This window comes from Protopterus annectens, chromosome 13.part0, assembly GCF_019279795.1.
Source record: "Protopterus annectens isolate FY-2018-M chromosome 13.part0, PAN1.0, whole genome shotgun sequence".
Taxonomy (NCBI): Eukaryota; Metazoa; Chordata; order Ceratodontiformes; family Protopteridae; genus Protopterus; species Protopterus annectens.
The window spans coordinates 1132277687-1132299155 of record NC_056747.1 but is presented as its reverse complement, the minus strand read 5'-3'; the positions used below and the strand labels follow the sequence as shown (position 1 = coordinate 1132299155).

The following is a 21469-nucleotide window of genomic DNA, read 5'->3' as shown; positions in this document are numbered from 1 at the left end:
TGAGTACACAGCCGACGCCGGACCCAGACTTTGGGATTCTGGCCGACCGAGGGCTGCCTGCCGGCAGGAAGAACCCTACAGTGATGACTGCAACAGTGAAGACACTCGAACATCTACATTTATGGTAAGTGTACACAACTGTACTATCTAAAAGAGGCATACCTGCATGTCCCAATCAGACAATCATGCAAAAGATACCTCAGATTCATAGCTGGCTCAATGCACTACCAATTCTCTGCACTGCCCTTTGGCTTATCTACTACGCCCAGGGTCTTCACAAAATGCCTGGCTCCAGTAATTGCATTCTGCAGACAGAGGAATAAAAATATATCCTTACTTGGACGACTGCCTCATTTAAGCAAAGAACAAGGACATTCTACTACAGCATCTGGCGTTTGTAAAAAGATTTGTAACATACCTAGGGTACACAGTAAACGAAAAGAAATCAAAACTAGTACCCTCTCAAGAGATAATATTCCTGGGTGCAAGCTTAAATACAACTGCCCAGATGGCTTATCTCACGCCAGACAAACAAAGGCAACTGACTACTTATTTCAAACTGTTGGCAATAAAGGCCCAGTTATCTGCAAGAAAAATTCTGCAGGCTTTGGGCTTCATGGCATCCTACATTCTGCTAATTCCATATGCAAGACTGCATATGAGGAAACTTCAATGGTATCTTAAAAGTGTTTGGACTCAACATTGCCACAGCCTGGAAACAATAATTACCCTCATTCCCTGCCTGCAACAGGAGTTTCAATGGTGGGCAAAGGCCTGTCACCATAACAAGGGACTGCCATTCACTTTACCCACAGCCAGGCAGACATTAATAACAGATGCATCAGATTATGCCTGGGGGGCCCACATGGCAGGAATATGTATTCAGGTACATGGTCCGCAAGCCAAATGCATCTACATATCAATCAAAAAGAGATGCTAGCTGTTCAGAATGCCCTGACAGCCTTCAAGGATCAACTTCATCCAGGATAACTACTGGTAAAGACGGACAATACCACAGTCATGTGGTACATAAACAAGCAGGGAGGCACTCATTCCTATCCCCTTTGGAGACTAGCCATAACTTTGTGGGACACAGCATTGACTTACCAAGTACATCTGCAGGCACAATTCCTGCCAGGAAAGATAAATACCCTGGCAGACGAACTAACCAGAAACCTCATGGATCCCCACGAGTGGAAATTGGATCCGCAAGTCTTCAGCATAATAACAAGGAAGTGGGGATGCCTGGACATAGATCTATTTGCCTCCCCTCACAACTGCCAGCTACAGAGATTCTGCACAAGGACTTATCACAAGCAAGCATGGAAAGTGTATGCTCTATCTTTCAGCTGAAAAAACTTAACAGTATATGCCTTTCCTCCACTGCCCCTCCTCCCCAAGGTACTCCTAAAGGTCAGACAAGAGAAGCCAAAAATTATACTGATTGCCCCAGACTGGTCCCGCCAGCACTGGTACCCAGTCCTAAGGAACCTGTCTCAATGCCCAGCCTGGACATTACCTCAAATTCCTCACTTACTGTCCCAACAAATGATCAGATCCTGCACAGCCAACTCACGACCTTAAATCTGGCAGCATGGCGGATAATGTAGTCATTCAAAACACCCCTCTTTCTAAAGCGGTGATGGATGTTATGTTGGAGGCCAGGAGGCCTACTACCAGAAAATCTTATGTTGAAAAATGGAAGAGATTCTGTGCTTGGAACCAGGCACAAGGAATTGACACGATTGTACCAAATATTCCTCAGATTTTGCAATACTTAACTGAGATGCTGGACAAAGGCCTATCCTTTTCATCAATTAAGATTCATGCCTCTGCCATTTCAGCTCATTACAATACAGAGCCACCTATTTTTTCTCATCCTTTACTAAGGCAGTACCTCAGAGGAGACAAAAACTTAAGGCCACCAAGGAGATCACCAATACCTCCATGGGACCTCAATTATGTCTTGGAAAAACTCACCCTGCCTCCTTTTGAGCCAGCAGCGACAGCTGATATAAAATTTTTATCTTGGAAAACAGCTCTGCTCCTAGCAATACCCTCTGCAAGACGAGTCTTAGAGCTACAGGCACTCATGGCTGTGGAACCTTTTATCATTTTCTATCCAGATAGGGTTTCTCTAAGGACAAACCCGACATTTATGCCTAAGGTAGTGTCCAGTGTGGCCCCTTAACCAAACTTTTCACTTGCCTACCTTTTATCCAAACCCACAGAATAAGGGTGAGAGACTTCTGCATTCTTTGGACATACACAGACAGCTGCGCTTCTACTTGGACAGAACCAAAGCTTTCAGAAAGACTGAGCAATTACTAGTGGCATATGCTGCAGGACCACAAGGAAAGGCTATCTCAAAGCAGACTATTTCAAAGTGGATAGGTCACTGCATTCATTTCTGCTATTCACAACATGGCAAATCAGTGCCAAAGGCCATTGGGCCACATTCAACCAGAGCAGCAGCCACTTCAGCAGCCTTCCTCAGAGGAGTACCAACCAAAGACATTTTAGAGGCTGCAACCTGGAGTTCAGTGCACACTTTTACAAAGCACTATCACTTACCACTCTACTCTAAATCCAGGGCAGGCTTTGCCACTGCAGTTCTGCAGGGCCTCTTAGCCGCTCCTAATCCTATTTAGCTTCAGCTCCAGCCTCCCAACCTTAGCTTTGGGATTCAACCCAATTGTAATGACTGCAACAGTGAAACATGATGAACATAGTACAGTTGTGTACCTACCATAAATGTAGATGTTCGAGTGCATTCACTGTTGCAGTCCAGGTTACCCACCCACCATCCCCCTTATCTTTGCTAGAACTTATCTGTACTTCTCTACTCTATACAACCTATGTGGTGTATTTGCTTGTAGATGAAGGAATAATTGACTTTGGTGCATGCATGCTTTATTGACATATATTTTAGCCTACCCTTTTGGGGGCACCTGACATCTGGGGCAAGAAAAATTGAAGAAAATGGCATCTGCTGCATCTTTTATACCCCTGGCGCACTGACGTCAGGGAGGAGGCGATAGCAACCGACGCCGGACCTAGACTTTGGAATTCAGGCCGACTGCAGGTAGCCTGCCAGCAGGATAACCCAATTGTAATGACTGCAACAGTGAATACACTCGAACATCTACATTAATGGTAGGTACACAACTGTACTTTTCTTCAACTTAATCTGTAAAAGTTTCCTTGAATAAACGCTGATACCTTCTAGCATCTCTCGAACATATCTTTCTAGTATATCAGCAGTAAAACGTTGATACAGTTCAGAGAGCTTATTTTTAACTGAATTCAAAGCCAGTTCTCTCTCTCTTCCAGCTGAATCAGCCAAAAGTTGCAGATAGCTCATGCTAGTATTGTTTAATCTCTGCCATGCAGCAAGCAGAGTTGATTCACAATACACCTGAGAGGGCATTTTCAACACACTCAGCCCTTTTCGTATAACACCTTCCTTGATGCATGCCTCCATATGAAATTTCTGATATTGCAGTCTTTTCAATCTGAAAAGTTCTTTTTCCAAAGAAAATAGATGACTTCTTAATATTACAAAATCCACGCGTGGTTCTCACCTCTTTCTCCACTTCCAACTCACTAATTGGTTGTTTTGGACCATTTGTAGCTCTTTTGTAGTTCACTGTTTAAAATCCGCATTTGCACGGCTTTGCGCGGTTGTGCGCATAGCGCAGCACCGGTTAAACAAGGTTAAACTTCTTCTAGCTACGCCAGGTCTGCTCTTCAAATTTTCCCTTAAGGAAGCTCTACTTTTAGTATAATCAGACTACTCACTATATTATAAGCCTAGCACTTGTTCTCAATACTTCTCTACTAAGTAAGCAGTCTCGTACTATGTAAAGCACTACATCTACTTACCACCCCTGTGAATATCCACTTCCCTTAAAGGTACAGCACTCCCTTATACAGTTCTAGCATGTCGAGTGGTAGATTACTGGCGTCATCTCCAATTCAGCTGGTCAATCTGGGTATCTTGAGACAATGCTACAATTGTCTCATGTACACAGACAACCCTCTCCTCCTCCCAACAAACACAAATACATGTGAGAGATGCAACTATATAGCCAAACTGGAGGCTGAACTCTCTCAACTCAGGGCTGGCATGACCAGACAGGAGGAGATGGTAACCACACACACAACAATCCCAGTCCCACATAGACCTACCACAACTGCAAACCAAACACATAAAAACACAAAGACATACTCGGAGGCTCTAATAAAAAACTTACCAAAACAACAGAGGCTCCCAAAGCAGACATCCAAAAATCCACCACCTCAAAACAAAACACATGCAACACATACTTCAATAAATCAGTGTGTCAACCAATCACAGCCCTTAAGGCCAAACACCATGCCTGATACACTAGTAATAGGTGACTCTATAGTCAGACACACTGATGTCCCGCTGACCAGGCTGAACAAGGAGAGGGTGACTGTGTCTATCGGGAGCTAGGATCCGCCACATAACACATGCACTCAAGTCACTCCAAAGCAAGTACAAATATGACTCCATCATTGTCCATGCTGGTGTGAATGACCTGAGACGTACCTCCCTGGACTACATGAAAAGGGACATAGAGGAGCTCTCCGATTATGTAGCCCAGGCTGGTATGACCCTGACCCTGAGCAGCATCTTGCCCTCACCAAGAATGATACCACAATACAAAGACAAGATGATCAGCTTTAATAATTGGCTCAAGTACTGGTGTCATTCTAAGGGGATCCAATGTCTGTCTGCCTGGGATGACATGTTGGACAAGCCACGCTGCTTCGCAAGGGATGGCTTACACCTGTCACCACTGGGCTTCCGGATATTGGCTAAGGCTCTTGCCACCCCATAGTGCCTTTTTTAGGCAAGGCGCAAAAGACAAACCCACCTCCTTAGATAACAAAAATGGAAAAAACTAAGGGTAATGCTGCTCAATGCCAGAAGTCTAAATCTCAAGATGCAGGCACTTGATGCACTCCTCAGCATGGAGAACATCGACGTCTGTGCAGTAACTGAAACCTGGTTCAAGGCTCCTGAGAGCACCCCAGCGCTACCAGGCTATACCTCGTATCATGCTTTTCAGCCCCAAAACCCGGGCGAACCACAAAGGGAGGGGGAGTGTCCATATTCATCAAGGACACCCACACCTCCAGGTTAGTAGCAACACATGAAGCATCAGAGACCATACAGGTGCAACTAACCATAGGCAAAACTGCTATACAACTGGTAGCATGTTACAGACCACCCTCCCAGTCTCAAGAACCCCACTCAGCCTTCCTGAAGACATTGGAGGATATGAATGTATCACAAAATACCATCATACTGGGAGACTTCAACTACCCAAACATAGATTGGGTTCATTATTCTAGCCCTAATACACTAGGCCAAAGGTTCCTGGAATTCATAAATTCAAATGCACTGGAACAACTAGCCACCTCTCCCACTAGGGGAGATAATATACTAGACCTGATCATCACAAACATGGGGACAAAATGCTCTACACCGGAAGTATACCCCTCACTAGTGAGATCTGACCACAAACTAATCACCCTGGATATACATATCCCACCTCCACCCCCAGCACAAAAGACCACAGTGAAAAACTTCTCAAAAGCAGACTTCACTCTCTTCTTAAGACTGAGATGGTATCCTTTAAGCCCACTGTGCCAGTGGATACCACATCCCACAATGCCGAATCCTTCACAAATGCTTTCTATGGACATCTCCAAGAATGCATGGATCATGCAATCCCAAATAAATCCAAGTCCCTCTCCACCAAAGGCAAGCGTCCTGTCTGGTGGACCTCAGCCATTAACAAATTGTATAACAAAAGAAGGAAGCTACTGCATGTCAGAGCAAAATCCCATGAAGGGAAGACATCTCTGATCAACATTAGCAGAAAACTACGTTCTCTCATAAAAACATCCAAGGCCAACTTTGAGAGAAAAATCGCTAAGGACACTAAAGATAACCACAAAGCCTTCTTCAGCTATGTTAGAAACCTGGCGGAAACCCTCAGATATGCTCAGAGTTGGTTCACAACAACAAAAAATACACTGAACCCACAGATATTGCCAACATTCTGGCTGACAGGTTCAGTGCAAATTTCTCCCCTCCCTCACCCCCAAAAGAAGAAATACTTATCCCAGCTGAATGTAATCTCCCTGTCATCTCAGATGTCCAAGTGAGAACCGCCCTAAACAAAGCTAAAAACACAGCATCAATGGGACCTGACGGTATCCCGGGTTGCGTGTTACGTGAACTCCAAGAAGAGCTAAACCCACACATAAAAATGCTATTTAACCTTAGCCTTACTTTGGGATATGTACCTGAACACTGGCGTACAGCAACAGTGGTCCCACTCCACAAAGGGGGTGCCTCTACAGACTCTGGAAACTACCGCCCCATAAGCTTAACCAGCCTGGTCTGCAAAGCTATGGAAAGAATCATTATGGAACTCATAAACAGAGACATAGGGGACCTACAGACACTTGACCCCACCCAGTTCGGCTTTGTAAAGGGCAGATCCTGCCTTTTGAACCTGGTTGACTTTTTTGAAACAGTCACTAGAGCCATTGATGAGGGCAAAGCAGTCCATACAGCCTACCTGGACTTGGCTAAGGCCTTCGACACAATACCCCACTCAGGCATCATAGATAAGCTCAACAGCTTAAACGTAAACCCTTATGTCACTAGATGGGTTGCAAACTGGCTAAAGGACAGAACCCATAAAGTTAAAATCGCTGGAGCAATGTCAGACTCAAAGCCAGTCACAAGTGGTGTCCCACAGGGATCTGTCCTGGGGCCCCTCTTGTTCGGCATTTATTTCTCAGATGTTAAAGCAAACATGGGAGGGCTGTGGCTGACAAAGTTCGCAGATGACTGCAAACTAGGTGCCATAGTCGATACACCAGCGGACACATACATCCTACAAAAAGGCCTCACAGAAATGGACAACTGGTGCCGGAGTCACGGCCTTAAACTAAATGCCAAAAAATGTATAGTCATCCCCTTTGGGAAAAACAAAGTACCCACAAATTATCACATAGACAGCAACCCACTGAGTATGGAAAAAGTAATCAGAGACTTAGGGACCCAAGTCGACAGCGACTTCTCATTTGACACCCATGTTGCCAGAGTGGTTAGAAAAACATTCTACCTTGCACACCTCATCATGAAGGGATTCACATCCAGATCCAAGGATGTCATTGTACCCCTATACTCCTCCCTCATCAGACCCATGATTGAGTACAATGCCCCATTTGGTATGTACCTCACCCGGCATTTGCAACAGCTGGAGAGACCACAAAAGTACCTCACCGAGAGGATCAAGGGGCTCCAACATATGTCTTATTCTGCCAGACTAAAGAAACTTCAGCTCTATTCAGTAGCATACCGCCTGCTCAGAGGTGATGTCTGCCTGATGTACAAGGCCATGTCCAATCAGGATCTGATGGACATGCTCCACCTCAATAAATCCAAATCCATCAGGACCACGAGAGCTAAAGACTTAAACCTTGGCACAAGTATGAATAGGACATGCTGGAGGGATAGATTCATAACCCAGAGGCTTCCCATGCTTTGGAACAAGATCCCAGTTCGTATTAGGCAGAGCCCCTCACTGACTCTCTTCAAGAGAAATCTTGATGAGTGGATGGGAGATCGTAAGTTTACCCCAGGGGTCACATCTGTGTCACTGCTAGACAGGGGCACAGTAAACTAATTCTATTATATAAGGGGACCTTCATTGTGTCACTACTATACAGAGGCACAGTATTCTAAATTTATTCTGTACATTTTTTGTACCATTTCATGGGGTGGCAAAAGCCACATCACTATGGCTAGGCTTACAAATGCCCCAGGACAGATAGCCTAGTACTATACTATGAAACTATGAAACTATCAAGCAATGGATTAACATGCTCTCTCAAACAACTCAGTATTGAATACAGTCACATTTTGAACAACAGGAGTATAGTCCAGTTCAATATTTTCGACCCGGCAGCCATATTCCAAGAAACAGTGGTGGAAAAGAAAAGAAGAACAACTGTTAACACAACCACCATAGATATCCAGGTGCCTGCGCTCACACCAAGTATAATGCAAATACAAATCCAGCGTAGGCAAGGCTCTGGGTTCCAAGTAGTAAAAAAGTTTAATAAGCAACAGAAAAATCCATAAGACACACAAATACTTTCACCATAGGCTTCATCAGGTGTGATCAAGAGACATACAAATCACATCCATTTAAATACAAATTTAAAATCACATGACAAAAATGTTAAGAACTTAAAGAAACATAGCATAAGAAATGAACTGTGAATATACTTTGTGTAAAATATGAAACTTAGTTAAAAATGATTAAGAACAATTAAAAACATGACTCTAGACCTATTATTTCTTACATAATGGTCTAGATTTCAAAGTAGGTCTCAAGGGAATGCAATCATTTAATCCATATCCAGCATTAGCTCTCAATTTAATAATCCACTGAGCTTCAAGCTCTTCTGTTTTCAGCGTAACATCACCTCCCCTTTTACTTTCAAAATTCATACCTATAACCATAAAACTAAAACAAAGGGTGGCATCAGTATTCACAACATGTTTTGCCAAAGCATTAAAAATGCTTCTTTTGCTTATATGGTACAGGTGTTATCTAATCCTATCATCTAATCCTTTAGTGCAAGCTTTTGAAGAACTGTGTATTAATGATGTGTATGATTTATATTATCAGCAACATAAAAAAAGTTTTAAAAATTTTAAACAGTTTAATTTAAGTAAAACTGAATATGTAGCTCTCCGGGGTTTAGAAAATAATCAGGCAATCATGATTCGACCTGCTGACAAAGGTGGACAAATAGTAGTTTTGGACAGAGAAAAATATGATGCTGCTATGTATACGATGCTGAGTGGCAATACTTTTTACACTATAGTTACAAGAGGCAGAGTTAATGAAGTAATGAAAGACGTAGCCATCAAAGTTAAAGAAATTAACCATCAAGGAATTATTGATGATAATTTATGCCAATATTTTATTGTTGTAAACCCCTTTATTCCTTTGATACAAGGGTCTACCAAAAGTGCACAAGGATAGTTCAAATCCCCCCATGAGACCAATTGTAGCTGGGGCCAAATGGGTTACTGAACCTATCTCTATATATATTGAAAAAATGTTAAGACCTACTTTGGATAATTCAGAATATATATTGAGACACTGAACATTTTCTTAAGGATCTCTACTTGTATACTTCACAGTTAACATCAAGGAAACATTTTTTGTTAGTTACATTAGATGTAGTCTCACTATTTACGACTATTCCGAATGATAAAGGCATACAGTATGCCATAAAATATGTAGAATTAAATTCTTGTCTTGGTGGGAATAAGTTGGTTCAAATTAGAAAACTTTTCTCATAGTATTAGAGAGCAATATATTTATGTTTAGAGACTCTGTTTATTGGCAAGTCAACGGAGTGACAATGGGCACTCCGTGCGCAAATAGTTATGCTAATGCAGTAATGACCACATGGGAGAGAGAACACCTGTTAGGGTGTCCCTTTAATGCTAATATTTTATTTTTTAAAAGATTTGTAGATGACCTTTTCGTATTATGGGAAGGTACATCTGATATGTTGTTAGATTGTGTGAAATATGTGAACAACAGTACAGATTTTCTAACTTGTACAGTACAATGGTCAGATAAGTATTGATTTTCTAGATGTAACTGTGTATAAAAATGACAGTGACATGTTGAGCACTAAACTTTATAGGAAAGCATGTAGAGTGAATCATTTACTCAACAGAGATAGTATGCATCCACAGTACATCTTTGGGAATGTTGTTCAAAATCAACTTTGTAGGGCTTCCAGTTTAAACATTAGTAATACAGACTTCCAAAAACAGGTATGCACTACTAGTATGGAATTATTGAATAGGGGATATGAAAGTGAGATGGTAGAGAAAGGAGTATTGAATGTCTTGGACATGAGAACTACAAGAGCTAAACCTTATTTTTCTGAGCCAGCTCAAGATAGAAGTAGAAGTTTCAATAAAGTACGGATGTCCTTGGCATATTCGAATAATATTCATCAGTATACTAGCATCATTAAGAAGAATTGGAATATACTGACAGCGAACCAGCATGTCAGTAGATTCATAAATTCTCTTCCACAATTTGTCTTTAGAAATAAAAAATCCCTCAGAAGACGCCTATGCACTCCTAGAGATAATTACAATTTTAGAATGCAAGGTAATACTAATCCATGTAACCACTGCTCTTTCTGTTCATATATTAACAGTGGCACTAGTTTTTTACACCCAGATACAGGTGAAATGTTGAAATTTAATATTAAGGCCACCTGTACTAGTACGCATGTAGTATATATGGCTGTGTGTAAAGTTTGCAAGAAATTTTATGTCTGTAAAACCGATAGAATGTTGAAAGATATGATTTGAGAACACCTGTACCATATAGGCAAGAGAAGCATGTTTAATGCTTTGGCAAAACATGTTGTGAATACTGATGCCACCCATTGTTTTAGTTTTATGGTTATAGGTATACATTTTGAAAGTAAAAGGGGAGGTAATGTTAGGCTGAAAACAGAAGAGCTTGAAGCTCAATGGATTATTAAATTGAGAGCTAATGCTGGACATGGATTAAATGATTGCACTCCCTTGAGACCTACTTTGAAATCTAGACCATTATGTAAGAAATAATAGGTTTAGATTCATGCTTTTGTTTTTAATCATTTTTAACTAAGTTTCATATTTTACACAAAGTATATTCACAGTTCATTTCTTATGCGATGTTTCTTTAAGTTCTTAACATTTTTGCCTTGTGATTTTAAATTTGTATTTAAATGAATGTGATTTGTATGTCTCTTGATCGCACCTGATGAAGCCTATGGTGAAAGTGCTTGTGTGTCTTATGGATTTTTCTGTTGCTTATTAAACTTTTTTACTACTTGGAACCTGGAGCCTTGCCTACGTCGGTTTTGTATTTGTAATCTAGAGTACATGCTGCACAAACTTGATGTTCACAGACAGCTCAGATTTTACTTGGATAGAGCAAATTATTTTAGGAAATCTCACAGACAGCTCAGATTTTACTTGGATAGAGCAAAGGATTTTAGGAAATCGGAACAGCTTTTTGTTTCCTTTTCAGACTCCAGGAAAGGTATGCCAGTGGCTAAAACAACTCTAAGTGGTTATCTGATTGTATCACATTTGTTTATTCAGCTGCCAATATGCCCTTACAACACAAAATTAAGGCTCACTCAACCAGAGCAGTGTCTACATCCTCTGCCTTTTCTGCCAGACTTCCTATTGATAACATTTGTGCAGCAGCCACTTGGTCAAGACCTCATACCTTTATCACTCATTACAAAGTGGACAAGGCCTCCTTTGGTTCCACTGTCCTGAAAAATATACTCCCGTGAGCCACCCAAGATAGATGGTGCTTGGGATGCTACCCATCAGTAAGAATGAACGGCGAGATAGAACAACTTCACATAAAGAAGTAATGTACTTACCATAACATTCCATGTGAGTTGTTCATCTCGCCTTCATTCTTGTGTCCCTCCCTCCTACCCTCTCCTGGGCTAAAGAAGACCAAGATGCTGGATCCTTCCTAGTTGCTCAACCCTTCTATACTTTCTCTTATGGAGTGATAGATTGACATATGGTATTATTATTATTATACACAGCAAACAAGATCTGAGGTAACTCTGGGTGCATCATGGGATAGGGACTTGGCCTCGAGCTATTTGAAGACCTCGAGCTTTGTAGTAGGCCGACTCGAGCTGAGGGATCAGCTCCGAACCCATCAGTAAGAATGAAGGAAAGATGAACAACTCACATGGAACGTTATGGTAAGTACATAACTTCTTTTTTTTCTTTTATGTGTGGCAAAACAAGTTCAGGCAGTGTTGGGGTTCGTTCTGCATGGGCATCTGTAGGTACTGCTGCCTTTCTGAGAGTGGTTAGTTAACACCATCTTTAGCTGAAACAGCAGCTTTATCTTCTGTGTGCAACTTTTCAAAATATTGTAGCCTAAGCTTTGCTTTTAGGGCCAGGACAGGCTTTGCCACAACCATTCTGCAGTGTGTGCTGTCCTCTGCCCCTTCCCAGGGCCAACAGCTTTCTGATCAGTGGGCTCAGTATGCAATAGTGCTCTTATGACAAAAAAAGTACAGTAGTGTTAGGAATTTGCCATAACTGCAGATATTCATTTGTCTACTGTTGCAGTAATAATTCCATGCTGATACCATAGTTTTTCCTAGTATTAGTGGATTGGGGTGGGTACCTTAATCACCCTTTGACACTGTACCTCTCTGCTTCACAGATCAGACTCCTCCCCTCTTCATGATTAAACAGCAGGCAGGAGAGGGAGTCTGTGGGTACTTTGGTTGCAGGCTGGTTCTTCTCAGGGTAGGTTGCACCCTGTGGCATCATTGAGATAGATTCCTTTTGCCAGGATTATAAAGATCAGAAGTTAGTGCTGTCCAACATACCTTGATCACCACTGACTGACCTGATGTTTGAGTCGGCGTTATGGAAGTTGACACTACAGCAGAGTAAATCTGTTAATGATGTTGACACTATTGCAGAGGATCATCTGTCCACTCCACAGTAGTCATTAGCAAACGGGCATTATTTCCAAGCCTAGAGTTTGCTTTGTTAGAGGAGTATTAAATAGAATTCTTATCTACTTGTATATCCCGACTATCACTGCTACCCAAGGGTGGGCAGTTATTGCTTGTTCTTTCCTGTAAGTTCGTCCCTGCCCTAAATGCATTTTGAAACATGACACTATAGTTTTAGGAGGCATTTTGCATAGTATTGCACCTTCAAGGTTAAGATTTTGTTACACTAGCATTCAGCTATCCGTTCTTTTTAATGGCTTGTGATTGGACCCTGACTGCATAGATATGGAATTGCCTCCAAAAGACCTTATTAGTCAAAATTCTTTACTACATAGAGCTATGATATGTTGAAGAGGCTTCTTCTTGACATAAAAGCTCCCACAGCTCTTATTGACAGAATTTCCTTGGTAATCCAGACATATTTCCTCTAGTCAGTACAAATACCACCTCACGTCTCCAGTGAAAGAAGGCTATTGCTAGTAGGACTAACCTGTTCAACAAAAGATAAATACATAAATAATAAATTTCATAGTTTAACTTCCATGAGGAACTGTTGGAATGATGCAAGGACTACCTATTTGTATGTTGGTGATGTAAGGATCAGTGGGCAGTCCAAGGGTGTTCGGCATCAAAAACCATGCTGAGCTTTGACACCTGTTGATAGGAGTTCCTGTGAGGAAGTTCTGCTACATGAACATAATTCTAGAAGCGTCACTTCTGTAATGAGTGCCTCATACTTTTGAACTGCACTTTATCAAGGCCAGTTTCCTGTCATGAAAGTAACAGAAGGCATGATGAAGAAGAAGACCAGGAACTGGTTGTGTAAATCCATTAAGGTAAGCTTTAACTGGTAGCTTTTGTATAGAAGAGTCCATTAAAGGACATCACCACTCAAAAACTAAACAAATTGTGTCTCCCCCCATCATGTGTTAATGTTATTGCAGTAATAACCTCTCACGTCACACTGTATTTTTTCTGGCTTGTTGCATCCCAGAATGTCCTGATCATACTCTTGCAGAAATGTAGTTTGTTTTTTAACTCTGGTCTACATCATCTCTCTATTAGATTATAACACAGAACCAATACATTTTCTGAGGTTCTCTCTCTCCATTCTTTTATTTACGTTGCAAATTCTATGATTTACCAAAAGGACCTAATGCTACATTTCACAAGAAAGTAAAATGGTGTGCAGAGAAATTATTGAAAGAGATGTGGAGATGAAGCAAAGACAATAGTACATAAAGTATGTTTGTTTTTTGTGGCACTCTTGGTGTTCTGTTTAAAGGTAGGGAAAAGTGCTTGGTGATGAAAAGAAATGTTTGGTTGTTTGGCTCATTGGACATCAGGGCCTTGTTGGAGCTTCATAGATTCAGAAAATAAATTAATGATTAAGGATTTGGAGGAGCTGCATACATTTACTTATTGCGTTCTTTATTTTAGCTTTCTTGCAGATCTCATGGATAACCCAGAACTGATCCGAAATGTGACTCTTTGTGGACACCTGCATCATGGGAAGGTGGGTAATTTTGTTGGGGGTATAACATATGGAGTTCTTGTGGTTCTATAATTGATAGAAAAGTTTGTCTTTTATATATGTATTTAAAATAGCCATGTATGGTAGTGTTTTATGATTGTGGCTCACACATTCATTGGAATAGGGGATTGTCACTTATCATAATACTGCTGATTCTATCCTCACTGGATTGTCTTTAGCACCATAGAGTTGGTCTTGAGTAAAATTTTGATATGATAGTTCATGTTATGTATCCCTCCATAGCAGTTTTCTGTGTGTGAATGTTAGACCCTTGAATTGTACTAGCCACTCTGCTGGGAATTTCACTAGTTGTGAATACTTTCCCCAACTGAATAACTGAACTTTACTCAAAGTCTGTGGAATGCATAACACCGTTATCTATTAAACCTCAGTGATTTCTGTTAGTTGCCCCACACAGCATTGAAGAATGCTCTGTTTGACATTGTCTTATTTTTATTTTACTTTCAGTAGTTCCTTTACAGATGTTAATGATGGAGCATGAGGAAAGATCTGATGATTGTTCTGCTTATGAATTATTTGGTGTGCATGGGTGTGTCCTTCCATGTCCATAATCAGTTTTATCCTCTGATATTTTTAATAACTGTATTATGGAAAACATCAGGCTTAGGTGATTTGGACACATTAACTAATGGTGATGACACCCCAACACTAGGTAAAAATGGGAAAGGGGTCTATGACAATGATGTTGTAAAGCAGCTGTTTTGGAACTGTATTTGCAGTTTGTTAAATGTGTTAGTACTGCATATGACCAAAATCTTGAGCTTACCTGAAACTGATCTGTTTTTGGTTGTGTGAGATTTGATGTTTTAAGCACTGTGCTGACACAGGAAATATTCCACTGAGTTTTAAGATGTCCTGTTGATTCTGTCTGACAGTAAGCTTTATAAAAAAAAATAAAAATATAAAAAAAATGACAGTGCCACAAAAGTTGGAGAAGATCAGTTGCATGATGAAAGTTTCTTTTTTAATTCTTTAGTTAAAAAATCTATTGATCAGCATTTTTCAGATGGTGATACAACCTTCCTAGTGGAAACCCAAGCCAGTCTGAAATGTTGTGTTCTTAATACATCAACCATTTTGTGTTGAATTTATATGGGATCATGGTAAATGGAGAAGGATTATAATCACTGAATCCTGTTCCGTACCATTCATTCATTAGATTTGAGCAGTCAGAGACGCTTATCAGATTGGTCCGGCAACTCTGCTAGTGCTACATGCCACAAGTTCCTTTAACATAAAAAGAAAGGAAGAGAAACGTTTTGACAGAGTTGCATATTTTTTTCCTCATACTTTCATTAGACTTTTGTTTAATATTATTTTTTCTTCCTGGTTTAAAATAAAAAAGTTTTCACTTTAACTTGCTCTTCGGTTGGCTATGGGAGCTGAAGCCTAGTCACCTTGGTCACTTTCCTACCATTGCTATTTTTTCATAGACAGAATTTAACATATTACTTTGCTTCTCTGTCTTTAATTATATGCCCTTTTTTATGGGTGTGCCAGTTATTTTCTTGGCATTAATATTTGCTACTGGCTGTTGGTGTACTTCGATGTTACATTTACATATCTTGTAGAAAGCCTTCAAAAATGTGGCCAGTGTGGGCACAAATTTCCACCCCAAGATGTGGACTACTTGATCTGCAAGGCTTATGGACCTCGTTCTTTGGCAGATATGAAAAATAATTTACTTATAATGGATCTTCTGCCTTCTGAGAGCTGTTAAGAGAAAGATAAGAATTATAAGGAAAATGTTGAAAAAATGTAATGTAGAAATGGAGAAAGAAATGGAGTGAAGAAAAGAAAACTGGAAGAACCAAGAGCCATTTCTGCACTGAAGATCCCTAGATCTGATCCAAGTCATCCACTTACATCTCTGTGTTCTGCATCTTACGTACCGGGTCACTCCTGCATGAAAATGATTGTGATTTCAAGCCATTCCCTGAAAAAAACTTTCAGATGATAGTCTTCTGAAATAGAGTCATCTTATTTTCTCTCTTACCTCACCCTCACATCCTTTCTCATGTCTTTCTGGAGAGTACCTGAATTGGATTGGGATTGAATGATGAGAGCATTTCTGAAGGTTCTGATTGAAATGTGTTTTATCCCATCCCTCCTCTGTTTCTAGGGTGGATTGGGCTGGCCCACATTCTCTTTTATTAGCTCTTTACTCTGTCATAATTTTGGCACTGGTAGTCTCAGAGCCATATCTCACATGGAATGTCTGCTTAGTATCAGTGGATTGGAATACCTTTGTACTGGCTACCTTGCATCTGACTCATTCATTGCAGAGACCTGCTGTGTCAGTTGAGTCTGTGAGTCAACCACCTGATGCCAGATCTTCAGAACTGTCCTTGGTACCATTTTCAGTATCAGAGTCTTTGGTGTTCAAGGTGGTGGCACCAGTCTTTATCTCTAAGCAGTCCTCAGCATCTGTTCTTCTATCTTTGCTGTTTTCATCCACTGTGCAGATTTGCGAATCTCCAATGCAAACAGACTCCTGATTGGCCTTTAAGGTCTGTGAAAGGATGATGATCTCATCTTCTTGGAAGACAACAGAAACTCCATTGGTGTCAGCATCACTGTCAGACACCCTTCAGTCAGACCTTCAGCCTTGTCATTGTTCCCCCCACAGGCTGAGCAAGACTCGAAGCCTCAGAGACCCCTCCACATGCTAAGATTGAGTCCTCTTGAGATACTGACAAGTCCCAGCCTGATCCTTCCATGAAACAAACATGTAAAAGGAGGCACATCTATTCCTCCATTGAGTCTGTTGCCTCATACATTGATTTTGAATAGTGTTAGTTGAGGCTTTCCAGCCTGTACTCTCTTCTTTCTGGGTGATGCACCCCTGTCTGCCTTCTGATTGACTAGATTATCGGGAGGCATGGCAGGAATCTGACTCCATGAAGGCTATTCCAAGAAAGTCTGACAAACTTCTTTGCCATACTAAGAATGACAGGCAGTAATGGGGCAAGGGCTGATGTTCATAGTGTTACCCTACTGCAGTCATCACACTTGGGTTATCCTGCCATCAGGCGGTCCCGCAGTCGGCCTGAATTCCAAAGTCTTGGTCCGGCATCGGTTGCTGTCGCTTCTTCCCTGATGTCAGTGCGCCAGGGGTATATAAGAGGCATCCAACCCCATTTTCTCCAGTCTTTCTTGCCGCGCGGTGCCCGAAGCAGAAGCATTTCGCAAGTGCCGGTCAGCTGACACCTGAGATTTCGAATCGAATTTCATTTCGAAGTCTTCAATAAAGCTAAGTACCCCGTTGGGGAACCTTTTCTTGCCTCAGTCCGATGTCAGAAAAAGTTAACAATTGCATTTCTTGTGGGAAGCAAATACCTCATAAGGACTTCCATTCTTTTTGTATTCCTTGCCTAGGCCCAGACCACGACGTCACAGGTTGTCGGTTTTGTGCTAGGTTTAATAAACGAACTATCAAACACCGTTTTGACTTCGGACGACATTATTTTGGTAGGAAATTTAATTATATCATGCCGTCGGAGCAGCCGACGACTGGCATGCATAAAAAACGCAAGGATAAGGACAGGCAGCCTAGGAACAAGCCAGACTCCGAGGTCTCAGCTGGGCCTGTCGCCGGTTCTCCGGTTTTCAGTGAGGTGCCTACGCAGCCCCTGATGACCGCAGAATTGGAACCCCAGACAGCTACGGATTCTCAAGCGGAGTGTACTAGGCCGACGCAGCCATTTTCATTAGGCCCTTCCCACACTGGAGCAGAAGGAGATCCCGGTGCAATGGAAACACCTTCGGTTGCAGAAGGTGTCTTCAGACTGACTACACTGACCATTAAATCTTATGCTAAGCTTAAAACTCCAGTAAAACCAAAAAAGACTGTATATCAGTCTACAGTTCAAGGCCCCATGCCTAAGAAACAGATGCTTAAGATGGCTGAAGATTTGATTACCCTAATCAGGGGTTCCCATCCCCCCCCAGATAAAAGACCAAGACAAGAGGAGGGTTATGCTTCCTCTGACCAGGTTTCAATTTCCTCAGATTCTTCTGAGGAACAAGATTACACTTTTCCCCCTTATGAGGACTCTGATGCTGAAGACTCTATCCCCTCAGCATCACCCCCTGAAGACTACTCCTTTGGGGAAACTTTACATGCCATGAGGGAACATTTCCACTGGGAAAGCCAGGACTACTCGGATTCTAAGAAAAGGCTCCGAGAGTTCCTTTTACTACCCCTGCACAGACCACTTGCTATCCCTCCAGTTTTCGATATTGTGGATGATGTTTACTTGGAGTCTAGTCTAAATCCAGACTCTCTACCTCCTGCTCCAGCCAAACCAGACAGATACTACAGAGTGCCTGACTCGCACAAATTCCTTTATAAAAGCCCTGTAGCTGACCCAGAAACAATTTCCCAGGGTCCTAAGGGGGCTAAAGCTTCTATGGCTAAAAATCCTGTGCCCTCTGAAAGGGATTCCAGAGCCCTAGATAGATGGGGAAAGAAAATATGCACCTCAGCAACTCTGGCTATGAGAGCATTAAATTGTCAGTTTCACATGCTGAAATATCAGCAATTCCTAATGTCTCAATTAAAGCAAAAAATGAGCACACATAAAGAGCAGTCTGAATTCAAGGAAATGCAGGATCTGTTGCATGCAGCTGAATAGGTGGGCAAACATACTTTACAATGTGGATTTGATTCATTGGAAGCTTCCTGTAGAGCAGCTGTTACTGGCTCTGTCATACGTAGGCATGCTTGGTTAAAAGAACAAACCCTGCCTGATCATGTTAAAGCAAAATTATTGGATGCACCTTTACAGCAGGATGCATTATTTGGTGTCAAAGCAGAAGAGATCTTAAAGAAAATGGAGGATAAGGCAAAGTCTATGCAGACGGTCAATGATTTTTTGCAGGTACAACCCCCTCGTTTCAGCAGAAATTGGCCAACAAAAAACTGGTCCTTTCCAGCTTCTGACAGATCACAGAGGGGCAAATACAGATGCCCAAGGGGCAGAGGTCAGTCACAAGGCCCTTACAAACCTCGCCAGTGGGGTACTGCTACCCAGAAAGGAGGAGAAGACAGGCCCCAAGCTAGCAGAAGACACACACAATGACTCAGTCCTCAAACTACCAAGCAAATCTCTCCTGGCAGCCCCCTTGGGAGGAAAATTAGCATTTTTTGCAGACAACTGGCACATCATCACAAGGGACAAATGGGTCCTAAACACTACATCATTTTGCAACTAGGTTAACAATCTCATACTGTCCCCATGTGGCCCTTCTTTCAGCATTAAAAAGAGGTTGTTTAAAATTGTAAAATCTTTGGTCTAAGTAGTGTCTTCCTTCTGAGGTACTGATTTGAACACAGCTTTAATCTAGTAAGAAAGGATACAGATTCCACTTTCATACCTTGCCAAGGAAAAAAGGAATGCCAAACCTGCCACCAAATCAATGGGCAGAGGCACAAAAACAAATTACAGCTCTCATGGTCATGAGAGCCATTCAACAGGTACCTACACAGGAGCAAGGGCAAGGATTTTACTCAAGACTCTTTCTAGTCCCAAGAAAAGACAAAGCATGGAGACCCATTCTGGATCTTTCAATTCTGAACACCTATCTGCAAGTACCAAAATTCAAGATGCTAACACTACAGCAGCTTCTTCCCATGCTGGGCAAGAATGCTTGGCTAGTAACGTTGGACCTCAAGGAGGCATACCTGCATGTCCCTATCAGACAAAATTGCAGAAGATACCTCCGCTTCATTGCAGGTTCAACACACTATCAATTCTCTGCACTGCCCTTTGGCTTATCTACTGCACCCAGGGTCTTCACAAAATGCCTGGCACCAGTAATTGCATACTGCAGACAAAGAGGAATTCAAATATACCCATACCTGGATGACTGTCTTATTCAAGCAGAAAGCAAGGACATTCTTTTAAAGCATCTGGCATTTGTCAAACACCTTCTAAGTTGCCTAGGGTACACAGTAAACGAAAAGAAATCAAAACTAGTGCCCTCACAAAACGTAATATTCCTGGGTGCCAGCTTGAATACAACGGCCCAGATGGCTTATCTCATGCCAGACAAGCAACAACAGCTGACTCAATATTTCAAAATAATGGCAACAAAGACCCAACTCCCTGCAAGAAAAATTCTGCAGGCCTTGGGATTCATGGCATCTTGGGTACTACTCATACCATTTGCAAAACTGCATATGAGGAAATTACAATGGTACATGAAAAGCGTATGGACTCAGCACAGCCACAGCTTGGAAACAGTGATACCACTCATTCCCTGCCTTCAACAGGAGCTTCTATGGTGGGCACAGGCATGTCACCTCAACAAGGGTCAGCCTTTCACCTTACCCACAGCCAGGCAAACTATGACAACAGATACATCGGACAATGCCTGGGGAGCACACATGGCAGGACAGTGCATTCAGGGCAAATGGTCTACGGATCAAAGGCATCTGCATATCAATCAAAAAGAAATGCTAGCAGTACAGAATGCCCTAACAGCTTTCAAGGACCTCTTACACCCAGGACAACTAATAATAAAGACGGACAACACCACAGTAATGTGGTACATAAACAAGCAAGGGGGCACACATTCCTACCCTCTATGCAGGCAAGCAATGACCTTGTGGAACACAGCACTGTCTTACCAGGTTCAATTACAAGCACAATTCCTGCCAGGAAAGAAAAACACGTTGGCAGACGACCTAAGCAGAAACATCATGGATCCACGCGAGTGGAAACTAGATCCACAAGTATTTGCAATGATAGCTCAAAAATGGGGACGGCCACAAATAGATCTGTTTGCCAGCCCCCAAAACTACCAACTTCAAAGATTTTGCACAAGGACATTCCATCCACAAGCTTGGAAAGTGGACGCCCTCTCATTCAGTTGGAAAACAGTAACAGTGTATGCCTTTCCTCCACTGCCTCTTCTAGCAAAGGTACTGCTGAAAGTCAGATTAGAGAGGCCACAAATGATACTCATTGCACCAGACTGGCCACACCAGCATTGGTATCCAATTCTAAGGAACATCGCCCACGGCCCACCATGGATTTTACCACAAATTCCTCACCTGCTCACCCAGCGAGACAATCAGATTCTACACAGCCAGCTCAAGACTTTAAACCTGGCTGCATGGCAAATTACCTAAACAACCAGCCAACTCCTCTATCCAAAGCTGTTATGGATGTCATTCTGGAGGCCAGGAGGCCCAGCACCAGAAAAACCTATTCAGGCAAATGGAAAAGATTTTGCGCCTGGAACCAG

At 41.9% G+C, this 21469-nt stretch overlaps 1 protein-coding gene across 3 annotated transcripts in view; it reads left to right on the top strand.

Moving 5' to 3' along the window:
* The window catches only part of EFTUD2 (elongation factor Tu GTP binding domain containing 2), a 1111673-nt gene that overhangs the window by 314588 nt on the left and 775616 nt on the right, over window positions 1–21469 (top strand). For all 3 annotated transcript variants that reach the window (XM_044055111.1, XM_044055110.1, XM_044055112.1), the window contains exon 5: window positions 14101–14176. In XM_044055111.1, the coding sequence (XP_043911046.1) occupies window positions 14101–14176 (76 nt within the window). The remainder of the gene's footprint in view (window positions 1–14100; window positions 14177–21469) is intronic.